The following is a 23,503-nucleotide window of genomic DNA, read 5'->3' on the forward strand; positions in this document are numbered from 1 at the left end:
CAGGGACACTGCTGGGCCACTGCGATGATCAGGACACTGCTGGGCCACTTGTGTGGCAATCAGAAACACTGCTGGACTACTGCGGTGATCAGGGACACTTCGGTGATCAGGGGCACTGCTGGACCACTTATCCGGTGATCAGGGACACTGCTGGGCCACTTGTGTGGTGATCAGGAACACTGCTGGGCCAATGTGGGGATCAGGGACACTGCTGGGCCAATTGTGTGGCGATCAGGAACACTGCTGGGCCAATGCGGTGATCAGTTACACTGCTGGGCCACTTGTGTGGTGATCAGGAACACTGCTGGGCCAATGCGGTGATCAGGGACACTGCTGGGCCACTTGTGTGGTGGTCAGGGACACTGCTGGGCCACTGCGGCAATCAGGGCCACTGCGGCGATCAGGGACACTGCTGGACCACTTGTGCGGCAATCAGGGACACTGCGGTGATCAGGGACACTGCTGGGCCACTTGTGTGGTGATCAGGGACACTGCTGGACCACTTGTGCGGCAATCGGGGACAATGCTGGGTTACTTGTGCGGCGATCAGGGACACTGCTGGGCCACTTGTGTGGCGATCAGGGACACTGCTGGGCCACTTGTGCGGCAATCAGGGACACTGTGGCGATCAGGAACACTGCTGGACCACTTGTGCGGCAATCAGGGACACTGTGGTGATCAGGGACACTGCTGGGCCACTGCGGCGATCAGGGACACTGCTGGACCACTTGTGCGGCAATCAGGGCCACTTGGGGGCAATCAGGGCCACTTGGGGGCAATCAGGGCCACTTGGGGCAATCAGCGCCACTTGGGGCAATCAGGGACACTTGTGGGGGCAATCAGGGACACTTGTGGAGGCGATCAGGGACACTTGTGGGGGCGATCAGGGCCACTTGTGGGGGCGATCAGGGCCACTTGTGGGGGCGATCAGGGCCACTTGTTGGGGCAATCAGGGCCACTTATTGGGGTGATCAGGGACACGTGGGGCAATCAGGGCCACTTTAGGGGAGATCAGGGCCACTTTAGGGGAGATCAGGGCCACTTTAGGGGAGATCAGGGCCACTTTAGGGGCGATCAGGGACACTTTAGGGGCGATCAGGTGTCACTGAGGTGGAGGGCAGTTAGCTACAACCCTCTTCTTCGCTGTTTCTCCTCTCACAGACAACTCCGTGAGAGGAGAAGGAGGTGGAAGCCGCACCATGCGGCTTTTGTTTACACTTAAGCTGTGTCCTTATTGGACACAGCTGATCACATGGTATGGGACCGATTTCATTGGTCCCATACCATGTCACGTAATCCACCGTGTCCGTCGGACTCGGCGATCATCGAGCTCGCGGGTGCGCGCTCTAGGAGCCGCGCACGAGCCTCAGATACAAGGTGCCGTTTAGAGACGGCAACCCGCTCCTGTAGGTGTCCTGTCCTGCCGTTTATAAACAGCGGCCGGACGGGAAGTGGTTAATAAAAGATCACAAAGATGAGTTCTTGCTGGAAAAAAATATTTTAAGCAACAGAGCATGGATTCATGAAAGACAGAAGTTGTCAAACAAATCTGATTTCTATTTATGAGGTGAGCAAAACCTTGGACAGAAGGGTGGCGGTGAACGTGGTATACTTGAATTTTGCAAAAGCGTTTGACACAGTTCCCCACACACGGCTAATGTGTAAGGTAAAGTCTACAGGCTTGTAAAAATCCATATGTAAATGGATAGAAAACTGGCTAAAAGATCATATTCAGAGAGCGGTGGATAATGATTCATACTCTGAATGGTCTAGGGTTGTCAGTGGTGTACCCCAAGGTTCAGTGTTGGGACCCTTACTTTTTAATATATTTATAAACAATATACGGTCTGAGATTATAAATCCCATTTCAGTCTTTGCAGATGACACCAAGCTGTGCAGTGGAATAACGTCCTTACAGGATGTCTCCAATTTACAAGCCGACCTCAATGCACTGTTTAATTGGGCAACTATGTGGCAAATAAGGTTACCTCAATACAGGGCACTTTTATCCCCTTTCTGCCCAGACCAATTTGCAGCTTTCAGCGCTGTCACACTTTGAATGATAATTACTCAGTCATGCCATACTGTACCCAAATGAAATTTTTGTCCTTTTTTTCACACAAATAGATATTTCCTTTCATGGTATTTAATTAGCACTGGGTTTTTTATTTTTTGCACTGTAAATTAAAAAAGAACGAAAAATTTGAAAATAAATGCATTTTTCTTCGTTTCTTTTATAAAATTTTGTAAATAAGTAATTTTTCTTCATAAATTTGGGCCAAAATGTATACTGCTACATTGCTTTGGTAAAAATAATCCAAATCAGTGTGTATTATTTTGTCTGTGTGGAAGTTATGCAGGCCATAGATGGGTCGAAAATCGGCCGATTTTTCGGCCGAGAATAAAATCGGCCGATTTTCGGATCATTAGTGGGCTATTTGTTCGGCCGTTTTTCGGTATTTTGGCAGATTTTTTTATTCGGTAAAGTTGGGAAAAAAATCAGCCGATTTTGAAGATCGGCCGATTTTCGCGGCAATAATGGGCAAATCGGACGATTTTTTACCAATAAAAAATCTGCGCATGAGCAGTGACCTGCAAAAGGAAGACAAAAAGAAGAAAAAGAAGAAGAGGACGAAGAAGAGGATGATGAAGAAGAAGAAGAGGATGATGATGAAGAAGAAGAGGATGATAATGAAGAAAAAGAAGAAGAGGATGATGAAGAAGAAGAGGATGATGATGATGAAGAAAAAGAAGAAGAAGAGGATGATGATGATGAAGAAAAACAAGAAGAAGAGGGTGATGATGAAGAAGAAGTAGAAGGATGATGATGATGAAGAGGAGGATGATGATGAAGAAGAAGAGGATGATGATGATGATGAAGAAGAAGAAGAAGATGATGATGAAGAGGATGATGATGATGATGAAGATGCTGATGATGATGATGATGATGAAGAAGAAGAAGAGGATGATGAAGAAGAAGAAGAGGATGATGATGAAGAAGAGGATGATGATGATGATGAAGAAGAAGAAGAAGAGGATGATGATGAAGAAGTAGAAGAAGAAGAAGAGGATGATGATGATGATGAAAAAGAAGAGGAAGAAGAAGAAGAAGAGGATGATGATGAAGAAGAAGAGGATGATGATGATGATGAAGAGGATGATGATGAAGAAGAAGAATGAAAAATAAGAGGAATTCCAGCCCGGCAAAAAGTGTCCCTGCAGAGAGCTCCGCTATTTCTTTGACAGTTCTCTGACAGTTCCTTGACATTTACAGAGGTTGCAACATTGTATCTATTTGTTTCCAAATAAAAACATCTGTATCCTAAATGGATACAAATAGATACATTGTTGCAAACTGTGTAAATGTCAAGGAACTGTCCGAGAACTGTCAAAGAAATAGCAGAGCTCTCTGCAGGGACACTTTTTGCCGGCTGCAGACGGGATGAAAATCGGCCGATTTTTTTTTTTTACCATTGCTGGTAACGTCGGCCGCTTGAACGACCGATTTTTCGTTTTTTAAAAGAAAAATCGGCCGTTTTTCTCCCCGTCTATGGCCTGCATTATAAAGTCTTCAAGGTACCACTAATTGAAAATTGAACACACCTGATCAAACCTGATGTACTGACGGCCTATCTCATTTCTTGAGACATTAACAAGCCAGGACAGTACAAATACCCCCCAAATTACCCCTTTTTGGAAAGTAGATATTCCAAGGTATTTAGTAAGATGCATGGTGAGTTTTTTGAACCTGTAATTGTTTTCCCACAATTCTTTGGAAAATGAAGAAAGTAAATAAAATTGTGTTTTTTTTTCGCACAGCTGTTAATTTAACAGGTTATTCCTCTCACACAGCATATGCATACTTGCAGCTTTACCCCAAAACACATTATGCTGCTCCTCCTGAGTATGGGGATACCACATGTGTAAGACTTTTCCACAACCTGGCCACATACAGAGGCCCAACATCCAAGTAGGACCTACAGGTGTTCTGGAGGCATAAATTACACATCTCATTTCCTGACTACCTATCACATTTTTGAAGGCCCTGGAGCACCAGGACAATAGAATTACCCACAAAATGACCCCATTTTGGAAAGCAAACACCCCAATGTATATTCTACAAGGCATAATGAGTCTTTTGAACGTGTCATTTTCTTCCACACGTTTTCAGAAAATGTGTAAAGAAAACAAAAATGTATTTTTTTTCTTTTTTACACAAAGTTGTCCAATTATAAGATATTTCTAGCACATAGCATGTACATACCAAAATTTACACCACAAAATACATTCTGCTACTCCTCCTGAGTATGAGGATACCACATGTGTAAGACATTTCCACAGTCTGGCCACATACAGAGGCCTAACATCCAAGTAGGACCTACAGGCGTTCTCGAGGCAAAAATTACACATCTTATTTCCTGATTACCTATCACAGTGTTGAAGGCCCTGAAGCACCAGGCCAATGGAATTACCCTTGGATGTCTGCATATCTTCTGGGAGTGCTGAGCTGCTTGTACTCCCCGCTGCGCTACTGGTGGATGCCTGCTCCTCAGATCTCCTGAACCTGTTTGGACTCTCTTCTCCTCAGAATCCGTTGCTGACCCACTGCTTTAAATTGGCTCATACTCAGAATCTGAGTCTGACAATGAGAGTTCCCCGCTACTCTCATCCGTCATACTCAGTATCTGGAAAGCCTCCTCGCTGGTGTATAATTTGTTAGACATTTTGATGCTCATTGGTACAGATGTTTATCACTGGTACAGATGTTGATTTGACACTGGTGCACTGTGAGAGACATTGAGCACTGGCAAACTGTGACAGATGTGGATTTGACCCTGGTAGGCAGTGACAGATGTTGATCACAGGTACAGATGTGAATTTTACACTGGTACACCATGACAGTTGTGGATCACTGGTACAGATGTGGATGACCAGTGGTACACTGTGACGGATGTTGATCACTGATACTGTGTGACAGATGTTGATCACTGGTATTGTGACAGATGTGGAGCATGGGTACTGTAACAGATGTGGAGCATGGGTACTGTGACAGATGTGGATCACAGATGTGGATCACTGGTACTATGACAGATGTGGATTACGGGTGCTGTGACAGATGTAGATCACTGACACTGTGACAGATGTGGATCACGGGTACTGTGAGAGATGTGAATCACAGATTTGGATCACTGGTACTTTGATAGATGTGGACCACTGGCACTGTGACAGATGTGGATCACTGGCACTGTGACAGATGTGGAGGCGATGTACTTGTGTGTACTCACAGATCAACTATGCTTCTCCTCACTCATAGGCTGTGTGTGAGGAGAGGCAGAGCCGTTCAACTGAATGGCGTCTTTGTTGACATCACATGACGGCTGTGATTGGACGCCATCATGTGGTCAGAAGGGCCAATCAGAGGGCCCTTCTACCAAGTAGTGTTGTGCTGTCTCCAAAAGACACAGGCACAACGAGAGCATGCAGCTGTACGGTTTGAAGGACGTTCCTGAACGACCACCCAGAACGGCGAAGCTCCCACCTGGCCATTTTTGTGCAGTGGCCAGGTGGAAAACGGTTAATGTTGATAAATGTAAGGTTATGTGCTTAAGGGCTACGAATATACATGCATCATACATACTAGGGGGAGTACAACTGGAGGAATCAATGGTGGAGAAGGATCTGGGAGTTGTGGTAGATCACAAGCTTAATAATGGCATGCAATGCCAAGCTGCGGTTTCTAAAGCAAGGAAAATCCTCTCTTTTATTAAAAGAGGTATAGACTCCAGAGAGAGAGATATCATTCTACCCCTGTACAAATTATTAGTAACACCTCATCTGGAATATGCAGTTCAATTTTGGGCACCAATTCACAAAAAGATCATTGGGGAACTGGAGAAAGTACAGAGAAGGGCAACCAAACTGATAAGAGGCATTGGAGGAGCTCAGCTATGAGGAAAGATTATAGGAACTGAATTTATTTTCTCTTGAGAAGAGGACATGTATAAATACATCAATGGTTCATATAGTGAACTCGGTGTACAGTTATTCACCCTGAGGTCATCACAGAGGACAAGGGGGCGCTCTTTATGTCTGGAGGAAAAGAAATTTAATCTCTAAACACAGAAAGGTTTTTTTCACAGTAAGAGCTGTGAAAATGTGGAATAGATTCCCTCAAGAGTTGGTTCTGGCCAGCTCAGTGGATGGCTTTAAAAAAGACCTGGATTCTTTCTTAGATACACAGAATATAACTGGATACTAACATTTATAGGTAAAGTTGATCCAGGGAATATCTGATTGCCTCTCGGGGGATTAGGAAGGAATTTTTTCCCCTGCAGGAGCAAATTGTATCATGCTTTGCTGGGGTTTTTTTTTTTTGCCTTCCTCTGGATCAACTGTGGGTGTAGGTTTAAAAATTTTTTTTTTTTTTTTTTTAATGGTTGAACTGGACGGACTTTTGTCTTTTTTCAGCCAGACTAACGATGTAACTATGTAATTATGCATTCTATGTATTTAGGTAAAAAAAAACCTGTGTAACAGAATCCCCTTCCCCCTTATACTTACCTGAGCCTATTCACAAGCCAGCACTGTGCATGAGAGCAGAGACTCTCCCTGCTATGCCCCTCTTCTCTGGGTAGACTGATAGCAGCAAGAGCCATTGGCTGCTGTCAGTCTAATCCTATGAGAACAGAGTGAGGGCGGGGCTGAGCTTTTCTATCTGTCAATAGACACAGACAGGGTGGCTAAGGAGTGAGTCTGCACGAATGCCCCCATAGGAAGCTCCTTCCTAAGGGAGCACTCACCAAAAAAGTAGGGGCCAGGAGCACCAAGGGAGAACCGGCAAGAGGAGGATCAGGGCTGCTCTGTGTAAAACCATTGCACAGCGCAGGTGCATATGACATGTTTATTATATTAATAGGGAAAAAAAGAAGCTTTAATATCACTTTAAATTGTCAGTGACAAAAGTCCTTTATAATCAAAACACAAGGTGTTTCAATGTACTACCATCTTCCTCCTCCCCATAAAATCATAAACTCTCATCAAATTTCCTTGACCCTACACATGTGAACAGGTTATATCAGGCTCAAAAAACACCTCCAGATGTAAGAATCCTCCATGTGGTCTGTATTTCTCTGTTCCACATGCTCAAGCTCTGAGAAGTGTAACAAAAAATTTATAGTGTAGTATGCCATAAAACACACCTGACATATCAAATCATAATTGCGCTTACATGATTTGCATGTCATTACCACACACCATCTCCCTCATGTATCCTATCCGGCATGCAGATCTGCACTTACCAGAATTTATCACCCTATCATCATCGAGCCGAATAATCTCCCACAGATTGATATGTGTTTGTAGTCTACCACAGCATGAATAAACAGACAAACAAAAATCTTCTATAGTGTAGTATGTTCTTCCATACACATATTATGTGCAAATTAAATATAATTCGCTCACATAAAATTGTGGTTCACAGTGCCCCAAAAGAAATTCCACTCTCCACCATGCTCACTATCTCTTTTGTGCCAGGATACTCTTACCAGAAATATAATTCCATCACAGGGCTTATAAACAAACAATTTCCAAATTACTTTTCTCACTTTTCTAAACATTCCATGTGATGTCCCCTAGGTTGTCTCCCAGCATGTCCCAGTCAATGATGTCACCATGGGAGGGTCATCCAGTGATGTCGCCGGGTGGCCACACCCCTTAGTTATTTAGTGGCAAGTGGGTAGTGGAGCTGTCAGTTGACGGGAGCCAAGCGTCAGGTGCAGACCGTTTTTTGGGGCGTTTTTTTTCGTGCAGGGGACAATTTTTTTTTCCTTTTTTTTTTTTTTTTTTTTTTTTTTTTTTTTACAAAGGACTTGCCAAAAACTGGCCCCAGGTTCTTATTTACTTTGGCCATTTGGGCGAATGAGCAGGGGTACTGTGTATCCCATACTCATTCACAGTGGGGTTGGGATCTGGGGGGCCTTTTGTTAAAGAGAGCTTCTAGATTATGATCACCCCACACCCCCACAACTTCCCAGGGTGGTGGCGATGAGACCCTTGTCCATATCAACATGGAGACATGGTTCTTTATCCGTGGAGATTTTGATAAAATGTGCCCAATATGTGTGCCTGAAAGCAATCTATTTTGCTGTCTTTTTCCCTGCTGTTAGTGAAATTGGTATGCTACTTACACACTAGGCATTTAGCCCATGTGTGTCCAATCACAGGTGTATAAGGCAGCCCATAGATGAGTCAGTTCTTTAGTTCAAAAAAGCTTACCACACATTTGGGGTGGATAGTGGAATCTTCCCGCTGAGCTATTGTATTCCGATATTGGGGAAACTCCCCTGCCAACAGAATACACTGATTAGCGCCACAGACTATAGCCTGTGGTGCTGTTTGAGCAAGGAAAACCCAACAGGGCAGTTGTTGATTGAGAGCAAGTAGCCATATAGTTGAGCAGCCTTTGTGTAGTGGGTGAATATGCAAATGAGCATTTAGACAGGGCTTTTAATGTGTGAGGGAAAGGGGGGGAGAGGGAGGGAAATAGGAAAACTGAATGAGAGAGAACACAGGTTAAGAAAGAGAGAGAGGGAGTGGAGACAGATAAGAGAGAGAGGGAAAGGGGAGAAAGGCGAATTAGGGGAAGGGGGTGGAAATAACTTGCTGGAGACAGAAGTCACAAGGGGACCTCCCTTGCACCTCTAGTCCAAATGTCCCTGGGGAAATGAGATGGAACAGTCCTAGACTGGTAACATTGGCTCAGTAAGATAAGTTAGAGGGGATGTCTCGATCCAGGAATGCTCCAGAGGAGCAGACCAGCCAGGTTCAGGATCTCGCAGAGCTTGTCAAGACAGCGATGGCAATTGAGAGCCTTTGGCCACAAACTGATTAAACAGGCAGAGAGGGTTAGAGTTATTCACTTTAAGGTCACAGAGGACAAGGGGGCACTCTTTATGCCTAAAAGAAAAGAGATTTAACCTCAAAATATGGAAAGGCTTCTTCACAGTCAGAGCTGTAAAAAAGTGTAATAGACTCCCTCAAGAGCTGGTTCTGGCCAGTAGTTTGTTTTTAAAAAGGCCTGGATTCTTTCCTAGAAACACATAATTTAACTGGATTTATAGGTAAAGTTGATCCAGGGATGCTGGAGCCATCTAATGTATAGAAGAATAGTTTTACACTTATATTCTTGTTATAAGGTTTTTCTGCCCTTTTTCTTTTTACCTGCACACTGTATATGACTTCTTGTTTAAATCCTATAACTTTTATTCTTTATTTATGGAGCCCATTCATTCGGTTGTGTCTTGAATATTGTTCCAGGGGTACCTTTTAAAGAAGGCTAATTTGAGAAGAACATGGACTGAGCGTTGGTTTGTTCTAAAGCCTAATGTTTTCTGCTACTATGTGAGCGAAGAATGTAAAGAAAAAAAGGGCACAATTGCTATAGACAAAGATTGTGGTGTTGAGGTCAGTATGTAGGCACAATTTTTGTGCTTATTCTTTCATCTTCAACCATTGCTGATTTTAGAACACTTTTTTCCTTTACCACTTCTTGTTTTTTTCTCATTTTAGTTATGAGTGTTAGGATCCTACTGCATTTCTCACTGAACAGGGGCAGCATTGTATACATAGTACTTTGGACACTTCCTTTTTCTACATACAATAGTTAAAGAATATGTAAACCAACATTTCATATTCCTGTCCCATGTACTTGTATGAAAATGTATCCTGTTCTCTTTCTTATTTCTTTTTTGTGTGAAATCCCTGGTGTTCCTGCCAGTCCCTCTGCTTTCCTGCTAACAATTGACCACACTAGGCAAGACAGCACAATATGGTCAGTTTTCTGGCTGTGCTTCTCTCCTCCAATTATCAGACTTTTGCTGAATCCCCCCTCCTCCTCACTGGCTCCCACTGCTGCTTCTCTGTCTAATGAGGAGGGAGAGAGCCGAGAGAGCCTCTGCTCTCATGCACATTGCTGGATTGAGACTGGGCTCAAGTAAGTATGACATGTTTGTTTTTTGTTTGTTTTATGAATTACCTCTACAGTCACTTTAAGGACAATATTGTGGTAGAGCTGTATATTGTGGTTTGGACATTAACATTCAGGACTATGTGAAATGCTGTGTACAAAAATTATTTATGAGTGACAATCATGTAAATCTTACATTTGTAAAATTAAAATTTTCCCTAATTTAAAATAAAGCCCAAGCAAATATAAAAAAAAAATCACAAGTTAATTTGGTTAAAATTTCATTAAAATCGTTAGATGTTAAATTTTAAATGTAACTAGCATAAAGTATTGTATTTGACTTGATATCAGCCTCCCTTTACATCAGAACACATACAGGGAAGGTGCAGCATTAGGGGACAATTAGGTTTGCAGCATGTGCTGATGTTTACCTGCATCACTGCATGGTTACTTTTCCTTCTTTTAGGAGTAACCACAGAACTAGTTTCCTAGAATGATTCAGTTTAAGATCCTGCTCCAAATAATCTACTTTTTCACTTCCCTTTACTCAGGGCCACTTGGGTTCATGAACTTGATCAGATGAGTAGAAAAAAGTACATGTGGTAACTATTCATAAAACCAGCCACAGTTCACCTTTCTTTAGTCTGACCACACTGACTTCCCAAAAGGCTAAATTATAGTTGGTTGGGGAGTTGTTTGAGCATTAGGCTATAACAGCACATTATCGTATTATCCAATTAAAGGTTATATCCATTCCAAATGGATATAACCCCAACAGTTTGTTCCTGCCTTAACTTTAGGTAGATGTATCACTCATCCTTACCGAATTTCTAAAAGTACACGAATGATCAAGCAAATTAATTTGGTACATATATAAAGCCAAAGCTGTGCTCAGGGGAATTCTGGTTCGCCTAGTTACATAGTTAGTCTGGCTGAAAAAAGACAAAAGTCCATCCAGTTCAATGAATAAAAAAAAAAAAAAAGTTATAATCCTATACCCACAGTTGATCTAGAGCAGTGGTTCTCAACCTTTCTAATGCCGCGACCCCTTAATACAGTTCCTCATGTTGTGGTGACCCCCAACCATAAAATTATTTTCGTTGCTACTTCATAACTGTAATTTTGCAGTGGGAGGACTAGTGCCACATCATTGGTGTCAGTGGAAGGAGTAGTGCCCCATCACTGATGTCAGTGGGATGAATAGTGTCCCATCGTTGGTGTCAGTGGGAGGAATAGTGCCCCATCGTTGGTGTCAGTGGGAGAAATAGTGCCCCATCGTTGGTGTCAGCGGGGGGAATAGTGCCCCATCGTTGGTGTCAGCGGGGGGAATAGTGCCCCATCGTTGGTGTCAGCGGGGGGAATAGTGCCCCATCGTTGGTGTCAGCGGGGGGAATAGTGCCCCATCGTTGGTGTCAGCGGGGGGAATAGTGCCCCATCGTTGGTGTCAGCGGGGGGAATAGTGCCCCATCGTTGGTGTCAGCGGGAGGAATAGTGCCCCATCGTTGGTGTCATTGGGAGGAATAGTGCCCCATCGTTGGTGTCATTGGGAGGAATAGTGCCCCATCGTTGGTGTCAGCGGGGGGGAATAGTGCCCCATCGTTGGTGTCAGCGGGGGGAATAGTGCCCCATCGTTGGTGTCAGCGGGGGGGAATAGTGCCCCATCATTGGTGTCAGCGGGGGGAATAGTGCCCCATCGTTGGTGTCAGCGGGGGGAATAGTGCCCCATCGTTGGTGTCAGCGGGAGGAATAGAGCCCCATCGTTGGTGTCAGCGGGAGGAATAGTGCCCCATCGTTGGTGTCAGCGGGGGGAATAGTGCCCCATCGTTGGTGTCAGCGGGGGGAATAGTGCCCCATCGTTGGTGTCAGCGGGGGGAATAGTGCCCCATCGTTGGTGTCAGCGGGAGGAATAGTGCCCCATCGTTGGTGTCAGCGGGAGGAATAGTGCCCCATCGTTGGTGTCAGCGGGAAGAATAGTGCCCCATCGTTGGTGTCGGTGGGGGGGGGGGGGAAATAGTGTCCCATTGTTGGTGTCGGTGGGGGGAGGAATAGTGGCCCATTCTTGGTGTCAGTGGGGGGAGGAATAGTGCCCATCGTTGGTGTCAGTGGGGGGAGGAATAGTGCCCCATCGTTGGTGTCGGTGGGGGGGGGGAAATAGTGTCCCATTGTTGGTGTCGGTGGGGGGAGGAATAGTGCCCCATTCTTGGTGTCAGTGGGGGGAGGAATAGTGCCCCATCGTTGGTGTCAGTGGGGGGAGGAATAGTGCCCCATCGTTGGTGTCAGTGGGGGGAAGAATAGTGCCCCATCGTTGGTGTCAGTGGGGGGAGGAATAGTGTCCCATCGTTGGTGTCAGTGGGGGGAGGAATAGTGTCCCATCGTTGGTGTCAGTGGGGGGAGGAATAGTGCCCCATCGTTGGTGTCAGTGGGGGGAGGAATAGTGCCCCATCGTTTGTGTCAGTGGGGGGAGGAATAGTGCCCCATCGTTGGTGTCAGTGGGGGGAGGAATAGTGCCCCATCGTTGGTGTATGTGTGGGAGAAATAGTGCCCCATCGTTGGTATTAGTGACACAAATGATGGGGCACTATTCCTCCCACTGACACCAATGATACTTACCTTGCTGACCCCTGCTCCAGCCTGGGCTCGCTCTCTCACTTACCTGTCAGCTGTCTTCCTTCTCTGGCCGCTCTCCTCTTCACTTACTCCGGCAGCTCCCTCGATCTTCTTTGATCTAAGCGTGCTGCCGCTCGGCTCCTCCTCTCCAAGCTCCACCTCCTCGCCGGTGATTGGCCGCCTGTGTGCCTCTCCTGAGCTACATTTCCGGTGGCCAATCAGCGGCGAGGAGGCGGAGCTGTTGAGTGATCCCGGAGGTGTGGCCAGGTGACAGGGGCAGCGTATCATCCCGCCCACACATCGCCTGAGTCAGAGGAGCGGTGTCTTGGTTCCTAAGACCATCGGAAATATGTGTTTTCCGATGGTCTTAGGCGACCCCTGTGAAATGGTCGTTCGACCCCCAGGTTGAGAACTGCTGATCTAGAGGAAGGCAAAAAAACCCAGCAAAGCATGACACAAATTGCTCCTGCAGGGAAAAAAAATTCCTTCCTGATCCCCCAAGAGGCAATCGGATATTCCCTTTACCTATAAATGTTAGTATCCAATTATATTCTGTGTATCTAGGAAAGAATCCAGGCCTCCTTTAAAGCAATCCACGGAACTGGCCAGAACCAAATCTTGAGGGAGTCTATTCCACATTTTAACAGCTCTCACGGTGAAAAAACCTTTCCGTGTTTAGAGATTAAATTTCTTTTCCTCCAGACGTAAAGAGTGCCCCCTTGTCCTCTGTGATGACTTCAGGGTGAATAGCTCTACACCAAGTTCACTATATGAACCACTGATGTATTTATACATGTTGATCATAACCCCTTTAATCTCCTCTTCTCAAGAGAGAATAAATTTATTTCCCTTAATCTTTCCTCATAGCGGAGTTCTTCCATGCCTCTTATCAGTTTGGTTGTCCTTCTCTGTACTTTCTCCAGTTCCGCAATGTTCTTTTAGTGAAATCTAGTATCTTGGGAAATCCTGATGTGGTACAGAAGTTTACTCTGTCCTCATTAATGTGACTTTTTATAATAAGAGCAGGTATGATCCGTACTTGCATAACCCACACTAACCAACCACAGAATAGAATATAATTTTTACAGATGTTATTTTATCAATTGAAATGTTTTTAGTTGGGTTTCTTTGCTTTAAATTAAGAAGTACTAACCTTGCATAATTCCTAAATTATACATTTTCAAGAAATGGGTTGGCTACATATGTACTACCTATACAATCTTTCTGTCTTAGATACTTCCTGACAGAGATGGCCGTCGATGTATGTTCTGCGTTAAAACTCCCACAAAAACCCATGAAATGAGTGCATCTGACACAAAGCATCGGCAAGAATGGGTGACAGGTATATGTGTGTTTTTAACTATTTGCAGCTTTATAAAACAAATTTAAAGTGGTTCTAAAGCTTTAAGGTTTAAAAAAACCTTCTGCGTAACAGAATCCCCCACCCCCCTATACTTACCTGAGCCCATTCCTGATCCAGCGCTGTGCATGAGAGCAGAAGTTCTCCCAGCTATGTCCCTCCTCTCTGGGAGGAGCCATTGGCTTCAGCTGCTGTTTATCAAATCCTTTGACGAGGGAGCAGGGGGGCAGGGCCGAGCCATCCTGCTGTGTCAATAGATGCAAACAGGGTGGTTTGGGAGCGAGCATGCACAAGTGCCCCCATAGGAAATGTCTTCTCAGGTTTTCCACCGGCGCAGGTAAGTATAACAGTTTCCCACCGACGCAGGTAAGTATACCATGTTTATTATTTTAATAGGAAAAAAAGAAGCTTTATTAGCACTTTTTTTAAGAGTTGAATTGACTTCAGTTAACCATGCCTGAAGGGTGGAGATGGTTGTCTGCATCCTGTGGCGTGCGATTTATTTTTCGGGCACTAAATAGGGATTCACGTAAGGGAATAACAAGGAATTTGTCCTCAGGCAGGTCTGGGAGGAGATCAAGAAGACACTCTGGGATCTAGTTGTAAAGGTGAGCCCATATGATCATGCAGGAACTTGATTTGTTCCCAGTACATCTGATAATTGGACAGAACCATATAAAGGTGGAAAAAGGTGCCAGGGTCCCTGAGGAATCGGGGGCAAAGAGGGCTCTGCTCTGGGCAAAATCTAGAGACCGGAAATGCGGTAAGGTAAGCTTGATGCACTATATAAAGCTGAGTAAGTCTGTCAGGGAGTCTCAGTGAAGCCAACTTGGTGCCCTCCAATATTTCATCCCAGATCTCTGTTTCCAATGCCTTGATATCTGGCACCCAGTGGGATTTTGCCCCCTCCACTACACTAGTTACTGTGGAAGTGTACAATTGTCAGGGCTCCGGGTATGACCAGAGGTGTGTGGACCGACACAGGGAAACACAGACTTCAGGTATAGCGTGTAAAACAATATAATTTATTAAGGGCAACACAAACATAAACGCAGTGCAACAAACCAAACCCAAAACTAACACAAATACGTACAACAAGGTGCAACAAACCCAAACCTTAACTGATATATATATATAAATATGGAGAACAACGTAGTCAGGCGGGCCGGGTCGGTAGCGAACGGGCAGACAAGGTGCAAGGAGTAGGCAGAAACTTGGTCAGGAGTAGCCGATGTCGGTGCAGGCAGAGCTCAAGCAGAGTCAGGATCAGACAGGATGCAGGTACAGGGGCTCATGGGAACAATACATAAAGGCCCTGACTGCAGGCCTGGCCATTCCTTAAATACACCTCCTGCAATCAGCCTCAGGTGATGGCTTTATTGCAGGAGTGAGCTTCTAGCTGCTAAGAGCACCCCCGCTGGCCAGCCCTGGTACTGTAGCCCACAAGGCAGGTGAGTCTCACCACCATTGGCGAGTTCATTCCTGACAGCGGTGTATAAAACCGAAATCAGCTTGGTAGTTTTGGACCCAAGCACCACTTCTATCAAAGATAGGGGTTGAAGTAGAGGAGCTGGTTTCGAAAATTGGGCCCTCAAGGCATGACGTAGTTGTAGAGATCTAAATAACATATGGTTAGGGGGGTCAAATATTTTAAAGTTTGGAATGGCTTGGGCCCAGTAGACGTAACTGCCTGGTGGAGATATATGATGCCCATAGAAGACCAAATTTCAGGTTGGGGGATAGTGAGGAGTTCAAGCAGCCTGGAGTTGAGCCAAAGGGGAACATGTGAATGATAAGGGGGGCAACGGAGAGCCTGTTCCCAGGTACGTTTGTGGTGGTGCGCTATTGTGTCACGAGGCGCATGGGTACCGAGATGCCTGCTGTCTCACAACACCACCTGCAGGGGGAAAAACAAGGTACAGCCGGGCTGCTCGCACACCAGGGCTTGATAATGATCGGCCTCCGATTTAGCTATGTGAAAAAAATGGGAGAGCTGTGCTGCCAGGTAGTAGGAGTGAAAATCTGGGAGGGCCACTCCCCCCATCGTAGTAGGGTTCTTGAGAATGAGCCAGGAGAGCTTGTGTCTACCCGATCCCCAAATGAATGAACTAAGAATTCCTTTAAGTGTTTTGAAGGTTCTTAGGGGTAGCAGTATCAGGGAGTGCCAGAATATGTAAAGGATTTTAGGCAGGAGGATCATTTTAACTAGGTTAATTCTTCCCATAACCCCCAGAGAGAGCCTTGCCCACGATTGGATGCGTGCCTTGAGGATGGTAAATAGTGGTTCGATATTAAGCGTCGGGTAGTCTCGGAGCTCTCTAGTAAACATACAGTATTTCACAGAAGTGAGTACACCCCTCACATTTTTGTAAACATTTTATCTTTTCATGTGACAACACTGAAGAAATTACACTTTACTATAATGTAAAGTAGTGAGTGTACAGTGTAAATTGCTGTCCCCTCAAAATAACTCAACACACAGCCATTATGTCTAAACCGCTAGCAACAAAAGTGAGTACACCCCTAAGTGAAAATGTCCAAATTGGGCCCAAAGTGTCAATATTTTCTGTGGCCACCTTTTTTTTCCAGCACTGCATTAACCTTCTTGAGCATGGAGTTCACCAGAGCTTCACAGGTTGCCACTGGAGTCCTCCTTCTCCTCCATGACGACATCACGGAGCTAGTGGATTTTAGAGACCTTGCGTTCCTCCACCTTCCATTTAAGCATGCCCAACAGATGCTCAATAGGGTTTAGGTCTGGAGACATGCTTAGCCAGTCCATCACCTTTACCCTCAGCTTCTTTAGAAAGGCAGTGGTCGTCCTGGAGTTGTGTTTGGGGTCGTTATCATGTTGGAATAGTGCCCTACGGCCCAGTCTCCGAAGGGAGGGGATCATGCTCTGCTTTAGTATGTTACAGTACATGTTGACATTCATAATTCCCTCAATGAACTGTAGCTCCCCGATGGCGGCAGCACTCATGCAGCCCCAGACCATGACACTCCCACCACCAGGCAAGACACATTTGTCTTTGTACTCCTTACCTGGTTGCCACCACACACGCTTGACACCACCTGAACTCTGGATATGACACTGAGCACGTGCACTCAATGTCTTTGGTCAACCATGGCGAGGCTTGTTCTGAGTGGAACCTGTCCTGTTAAACCGCTGTATGGTCTTGGCCACCGTGCTGCAGCTTAGTTTCAGGGTTTTCATGGCAATCTTCTTATAGCCTAAGCGAGGGCTTAAAATTTTGAGTCTAGATCTACTAGCCAGGCACAAACCTTACTCTCCATCAGTTGCCCCACCCAACCTTGCCCAGGTCTGCCTCCAACCCCACCCCCGGCCCAACCCTGCCCCCAACCGCAAAATGATGCAAAATACCACTTCAATAGCTGTGTGTAGATTGCATTCTATTCAATTAAGAAAAAAAACACCAAAAAAAAAAATCATTTTTTGGATGACAAAAAGCAGTAGGAAGCAAGTTTCACATCAATATTTGCAATGGTTTTTGTTGTACAGCAGGACCAAGACTTGTGTAATACCCTCATGTCCCCCAAGGCGGTGGAGAGCGGGCCTCTCCTCGTGTCTCCCGCGGTGGGGGAGAGCAAACCTCTCCTCGAGTCCCCTGCGGCGGTGGAGAGGGTGTCTCCTCTCAGCGGAGGAGAGTGGACCTCTCCTGCACCTGTCCCCTCAGCGGTGCTGCCAGTGTAATGGCGGTGCCATAGAAGCCGGAAACCGGAAGTTGGACACCGGAACTCAGCTTCACAATGAGGCTTGGAGCGCAGGTGCAGCCGCTCCATCATCTGTGTTCGCCACTCGCCACACAAGAATTTCTCGTCGTAATTGGCGAGTGGGCGAGCGGTTTTTCAAGCCCTAGCCTAGGACATCTTTATGTAGAGCAACAATTCTTTTTTTCAGATCTCAGAGACTTCCTTGCCATGAGTTGCCATGCTGAACTTCCAGTGACAAGTATGAGAGAGAATTTACACTGTTATACAAGCTGTACACTCACTACTTTACATTGTAGCAAAGTGTAATTTCTTCAGTGTTTCACATGAAAAGATATAATAAAATATTTACAAAAATGTTAGGGGTGTACTCACTTCTGTGAGATACTGTATACCCCCAGATATTGAATTGTAGAGACTCTGCATAAGGGCAGGGTACCAGAAATGTATGGGGGAGGACATGCATCCAGGGGAAGGATCAGCGACTTACTGCAGTTGACACATAGCCCAGAGTGTATTCCAAACTCCTCAATGATCTGTAAAGCGGTGCTTAGAGAGGGGCCTGTGTCAGCCAGGTAAAGAAGCATATCATCCTCATACATTCTAACTGATTCCACCAAGGAGCCTACCCAGAGGCCCCTAATATCAGGATGACGTCTGAGCAAAGTGACCAGGGGTTCCACTGCAAGCGCGTACAACAAAGGGGACAGAGGGCAACCCTGACGGGTCCCTCGGCCCAAGGGAAAGGTGTCTGATATCCACCCTTTGATGGCCACCCTGGCAATAGGGGAGTAATACAGCAATTGCACCCATTTAATGAAATTGGGCCCAAATCCAAAGCCCTCCAGACACTCTCAGAAACAACGCCACTCCACTGAGTTGAATGCTTTCGCAGCATCCAGTGTTACCACTGCCCTAGTACCGACTTCATCATGGGAGGCTTGTATATTCATATATAAACAACGAATATTCATAGCGGTTTTTTTCCCATAAATCCTGTTTGGTCAGGATGTATTAAAGATAGGATAACCTGGTTGAGACGTAAAGCCAAAATTTTAGCCAAGATCTTAATATCTACCTGTAAAAGGGAAATATGATTCTAGATGGGAGGGGTCCTTGCCAGGTTTAGGGATCACTATTATTAGAGCTTCATGCATAGAATCCGGCAGAGCACCCTCTGTGAAAATACTTTTGTAGAGGTGCTGTAGTTCCGGGAACCAGAACCTCCGAGTAGATAGAATAGAATTTCAGGGGAAGCCCATCTCGGCCAGGAGACTTCGCTGGGGCTAAGGTGGCGATAGCCATGGCAATCTCCTATGCAGAAATAGGGGCCTTACGGTCATTCTTCTGGAATACAGACAACCGTGGGAGAGTTATATTTTGCAGAAATAAACAGGTTTCCTGAGTTGTAACCGTCACCTGAGAGGAGTATAAAGAAGTATAGTACCTATAGAATTCTGCACGGTCAGCTTTGGGTCAGTGATATGGGTTCTGACAGGGTCTGTGAGTGTAACGACCACTTGTGGTCTCGAGTTCTGATGAGAAAAGTAGGCTAACAGTTTACCAGCTCATTCCCCCTTGGCTTTTACAAAGTGTAGCTGTTCAACTAGACGAGTGTGAGAGCTCAATGCAGCAGAGTTGGAAGGGGAGGGATAAGTCTGGAAAGTATTAGTCAAGGAAGTCAAACAGTCGATGGCCTGTCGCAGAGTGAGGTTAGAAGAGCCTTTCAGTCTATTAATGCATGTTGAAAGCACCATACGAGCATGTAATTTAAATGAGTCCCGCACCGATCCCACCAACGCCGTGTTGTGATTGGCATTAAAGTAATATTGCCATTCCTGTTGGATATCCTCATGGTCTGTTAGGGCAGATAACCAAAAAGGGTGCAATGAAGAGTGGTCCAGCAAGGGGCATGGTCAGATAATATTCTTGGGTGGAATCCTGCATCTTTCAATAGAGGTAGCAAAATTGCGGACACCAGTATGAGATCTATATGGGACATGGTGGAGTGACTCGCCGAAAAACAAAAGAACGCATGCGTGTGAGGGGTATCTATAACAACAGGTGTCTGTCAGAGCAAAGTCAGTAAACAAATGGCTAAGTCTGGTCGTTGTCAGGGTAGGGGGGTCTGTCGAGGAGTGCAGTCGGTCCAGAGTGGAATGCAAAACCATACTGAAGTCACCAAGCCATATTGCAGGTACCGGTGGGTGTTCAGCCAAGAAAAGAAAACCCTCACCAACCACCGCGGAGTTATACGGGTGTGGAATATAATAAGCCAGGATTAAATAGGGGCACCAATGCAAGGTCACATGCATAAAAATGTATCTGCTAAGGGGATCAATGCTAAGGGAAATCAATTCAAAGTATACCGTTTTAGTCACCAGCACAGACACACCACAAGGATACTGAGTGTGTGTGGCATGGTATGTGGTATGCCCAGCCTATCCATGGTCGTTTTAAGGCCATCTGAAGTTGGCCTCTGACATGCATTTTGACCATCACTACTATGTCTGCCTGATGAGTTTTAAGGCAGTTGAACATGGTTGACCATTCGAGTTTATCATGGATCCCGCGGACATTCCAAGTGAGAAACTTCACCGGAGCCATAAGGTGTTGTGTATCATGGATCCGCAGGCAACAGGTAGCAGAACCCCCTTGGCTGAGACTTTGAGGAGCATCCTGAATATAGTGCAATTATGAAACATGTTACATTGTACCAACAGTTCTGATAAATGCAAACTATAACAAATGTGAGAACAAACCTAAACGTTTCCGCAACCCCCACATCCCAGACTTGGTGGGGGCATCAATCCCATAAGAAGCTAGCACAGTCATGAGGGGACAAACTCTCACTGGAGAGATGTGTGGGCAGCAGAACACAAGGTACAAATGTCAACTTGAGGCAGGCCGTTGGAAAGCTGGTTAGATGTGAGAGCGTCCGCTCAATGGTGCAGAATCCAGAGTAGTAGGCCCCCCTTATGAAGAAAGAGAATATCCCGTCTGTCCTCCAATCTCAGGTAGCTTGAGGTGGGAATAAGAGGAACATGGAGGGGGGCAAAAAGTGGGGGGGTGTTAGTATCAATGGAGCAGGATGGGGACAGTGATAGGGGGGCCAAAGTGAGGGAAGAAAAATGATAGGGGAGGGTAGAAGGAAAGGAGCATAGTGAGGTCCTCGATGATGTGTTGAGCCATAGGAGTCACTGGGAAAAAAGAAAAGATGGGGACCCGGGAGAGATTTAACATCCAAATTCAAAACAGGAGGGTCTCACGAACTCCGTAAGATGGTAACGGGGTCAAGCGGGGTGACTGTGATGTTCATCATGTTGGTGGAGCCAGGATGAGGCTGTCTCCGGGTCCTCGAAAAAGTGCACCCGATCCTCACCCACCACCCAAAGGCGGGCAGGGAAAACCATGGCATACTTCAAGTGTTTAGGTCGGAGGCGCCGTTTGACATCCATGAAGCGGGATTGTTGACGTTGAATCTCAGCCGAGAAGTCAGGGAACACCAATATTTTAACATTCTGGTAGGAGATGCTGCCTGTCTCTCTAGTCAGCCATAGTACAGTGTCTCGATCCCTAAAATTGAGTCGTTTTGCAATGAAGGTTCGAGGAGGGGCTGGCAGGGTGGCATGTGATGCACTCGTTCCACTACCAGGGTGGACGAGAAGGCCTCCCTGCCAGAAGTAGTAATGAGCAGGTTTTCCAAGAACATAGCCGGGTCACGGCCCTTTGAGCTGTCTGGGAGGCCAATAAAGCGGAGGTTAGATCATCGAGACCAGTTCTCCAGCTTATCTTGTTTTTGGGCGAGCTGTTGCAACTGACACTGCTTACCCGGAACCTTCTATTCATCTTCTAACATGTCTCCCCCTCAGAAGACTGCCTCTGTTACACCTTCCTTGGACAAATTTTGCACACAGGAGTGGGGCCCTCTGGAGGAAGGGCTCTACTGCCACTGACACAGCAAGAGTTCTTGAGGCAATATCCTCGTGTCAGGCGACACTAACAACGAAAATAGAGGAGGTGAAGTTAGATATCTCTCTCATACAACAAGACATGCAGAAGCTCCATGACCGGGTCACTGAGACTGAGGCCCGTGTCAGTCAAGCGGAGGACACTCTCCACCCTTTACAGCACACCTCTGAGGAAGAGGTGTTAAAAGTGGTGGCCCATGGATCAGTATATTTACTAATGCAATACCTCTGTTTGATGAAAGAACCTCAGTGTGCAGTCAGGGTTCTTTCAATGGAAAGGGAGGTGGTGGGTGCGGTTTAGTCCTGAAATCAGTTAAGTGAGACCCTTAATGGCAATGTGAAACCAGTTTCAAAAGTGCACACAGCAAAGGGCTTTCTGGCTAATATAATAACAGCAGGCACCATGTAGGTTCTGCCCTTAAACAGGACAGTTAGGAGTTTGAAATGGTTAATCAATTTGCGTCAATACAGCAGTAGCTTTTCTGACTGATGCTGTGAGCAATACCATTTATGTCTTTACTATTGCAGCTATCCAGACAGCTATCCGACTCCAGCAGTCCAGCTCTGTCTCGTTACACCGTGAGCTGCAAAGTAGGCGAAGGGAACAGAGAGAGCAACGGGAACAGCGCAGACTTGCACGAGAGCAGGAGTTGCAGAGACTGGCAGAACTTCAGAGTGAAAGAGAAAGACAGCAAAAGGAATTGGAGCAGCTGAGAGAGGCACAAAAAAAGGCAGAAGAAGCCATGATACAAGAACAGCACAGGCAAAGAGAACAGCAAGAAGAGATGCAGCGACTACTGGCAGGAAAGTTAAAAGAGGCAGAGGAGGTGAGTGAGAGAAGTGGATATTGATAAAATCTGTCTTTGAAACATCTACCACTCCTCAAATCTTTCTGCAACAGCAAGACCCTACTACAGTCTTATGTCTGACTGGCATTCAGTGTGTGTTAATAGAATAGAGAAGTAGTTTCTCTGCTCATTAAAAAAATTTTCACACAAGTTAGGAAACGTTTATAGGCAATAGTGAGCACCACTGGTGATCAGCACACTTTACTTCTCCCTAATTGTAGCGCTAACCCCGCAGGAGCTGCTTGTATTTTTGCCCGGGGTCTCCCCTTGCTTCGCCCCGCAGTCAGGCACAAGGTATTTTCTATTACTAGTTGCACACACACACACTTTTGCTCGCTGTCTTCAATGACCAGTCTAGGGGATGTTGTTTTTGGAGTTTTATTGTAGAACTGGGGATAGGGATTGGGAACTTTAGTAGGATACTCCAAGATTAGAACTAGTCACATCAGAGGACATCTAGCTGATCTCTTAGTTAGGCACGGTTGAAGTCCTTGGAGAAAGCAGATAGCAGACTTCCTTTTCAACTATAGCAACAAGCAGGTTAGAGTTGCACAAAGTCCCTTAGCAGTAGCGACAATTGGACAAGCTCTTCAGAACACTAGCCAGTGTTCCCTTTTCTCAGACCCACGCTGACTATCAAGCACCAGAAGGGTAGCAAGCATATAGAGTTCCCAAGATCTCTCAGGAAGGACAAAATGGTAGCCTCCTTCCAATCTTCCCAGTGACACCCTTCAGTGATACCAGACAGATCCCTTGCAGATAGCTCCCCTCAGTCAGCAAACCAGGGTTGTTCTTTCTAGTTCTACGCCCTCAGGTCATTCACCTGAGGCCGCATAGCAGCAAGTGCCAGGTGAGGTGAGGCCTGGTGCAATCGTCTCCAGGGAAAGACCCAGAGCCCTTGTGCTCACAGAACATAAATACCACTCCTAGCATGCAAAAGGGCCACCCTCCCCTGCAGTTGGCTAGGGCTGCATCCATATTCATGCTGTTCATATGCCTAGCTCCCACCCAGGTTCTGGAAGGC

At 45.9% G+C, this 23,503-nt stretch overlaps 1 protein-coding gene across 2 annotated transcripts in view; it reads left to right on the forward strand.

Annotated features, from left to right (window-relative positions):
• DEF6 (DEF6 guanine nucleotide exchange factor) overlaps positions 1 to 23,503 on the forward strand; it is a 133,275-nt gene that overhangs the window by 89,244 nt on the left and 20,528 nt on the right. For both annotated transcript variants that reach the window (XM_089677554.1, XM_089677555.1), the window contains 3 exons: positions 9,316 to 9,462; positions 13,805 to 13,913; positions 22,160 to 22,458. In XM_089677554.1, coding sequence (XP_089533680.1) covers positions 9,316 to 9,462; positions 13,805 to 13,913; positions 22,160 to 22,458 — 555 coding nt within the window. The remainder of the gene's footprint in view (positions 1 to 9,315; positions 9,463 to 13,804; positions 13,914 to 22,159; positions 22,459 to 23,503) is intronic.

Source organism: Staurois parvus, unplaced genomic scaffold (assembly GCF_062004578.1).
Source record: "Staurois parvus isolate SC_StPar_1 unplaced genomic scaffold, SC_StPar_1.0 ptg000188l, whole genome shotgun sequence".
NCBI classification, from domain to species: domain Eukaryota; kingdom Metazoa; phylum Chordata; class Amphibia; order Anura; family Ranidae; genus Staurois; species Staurois parvus.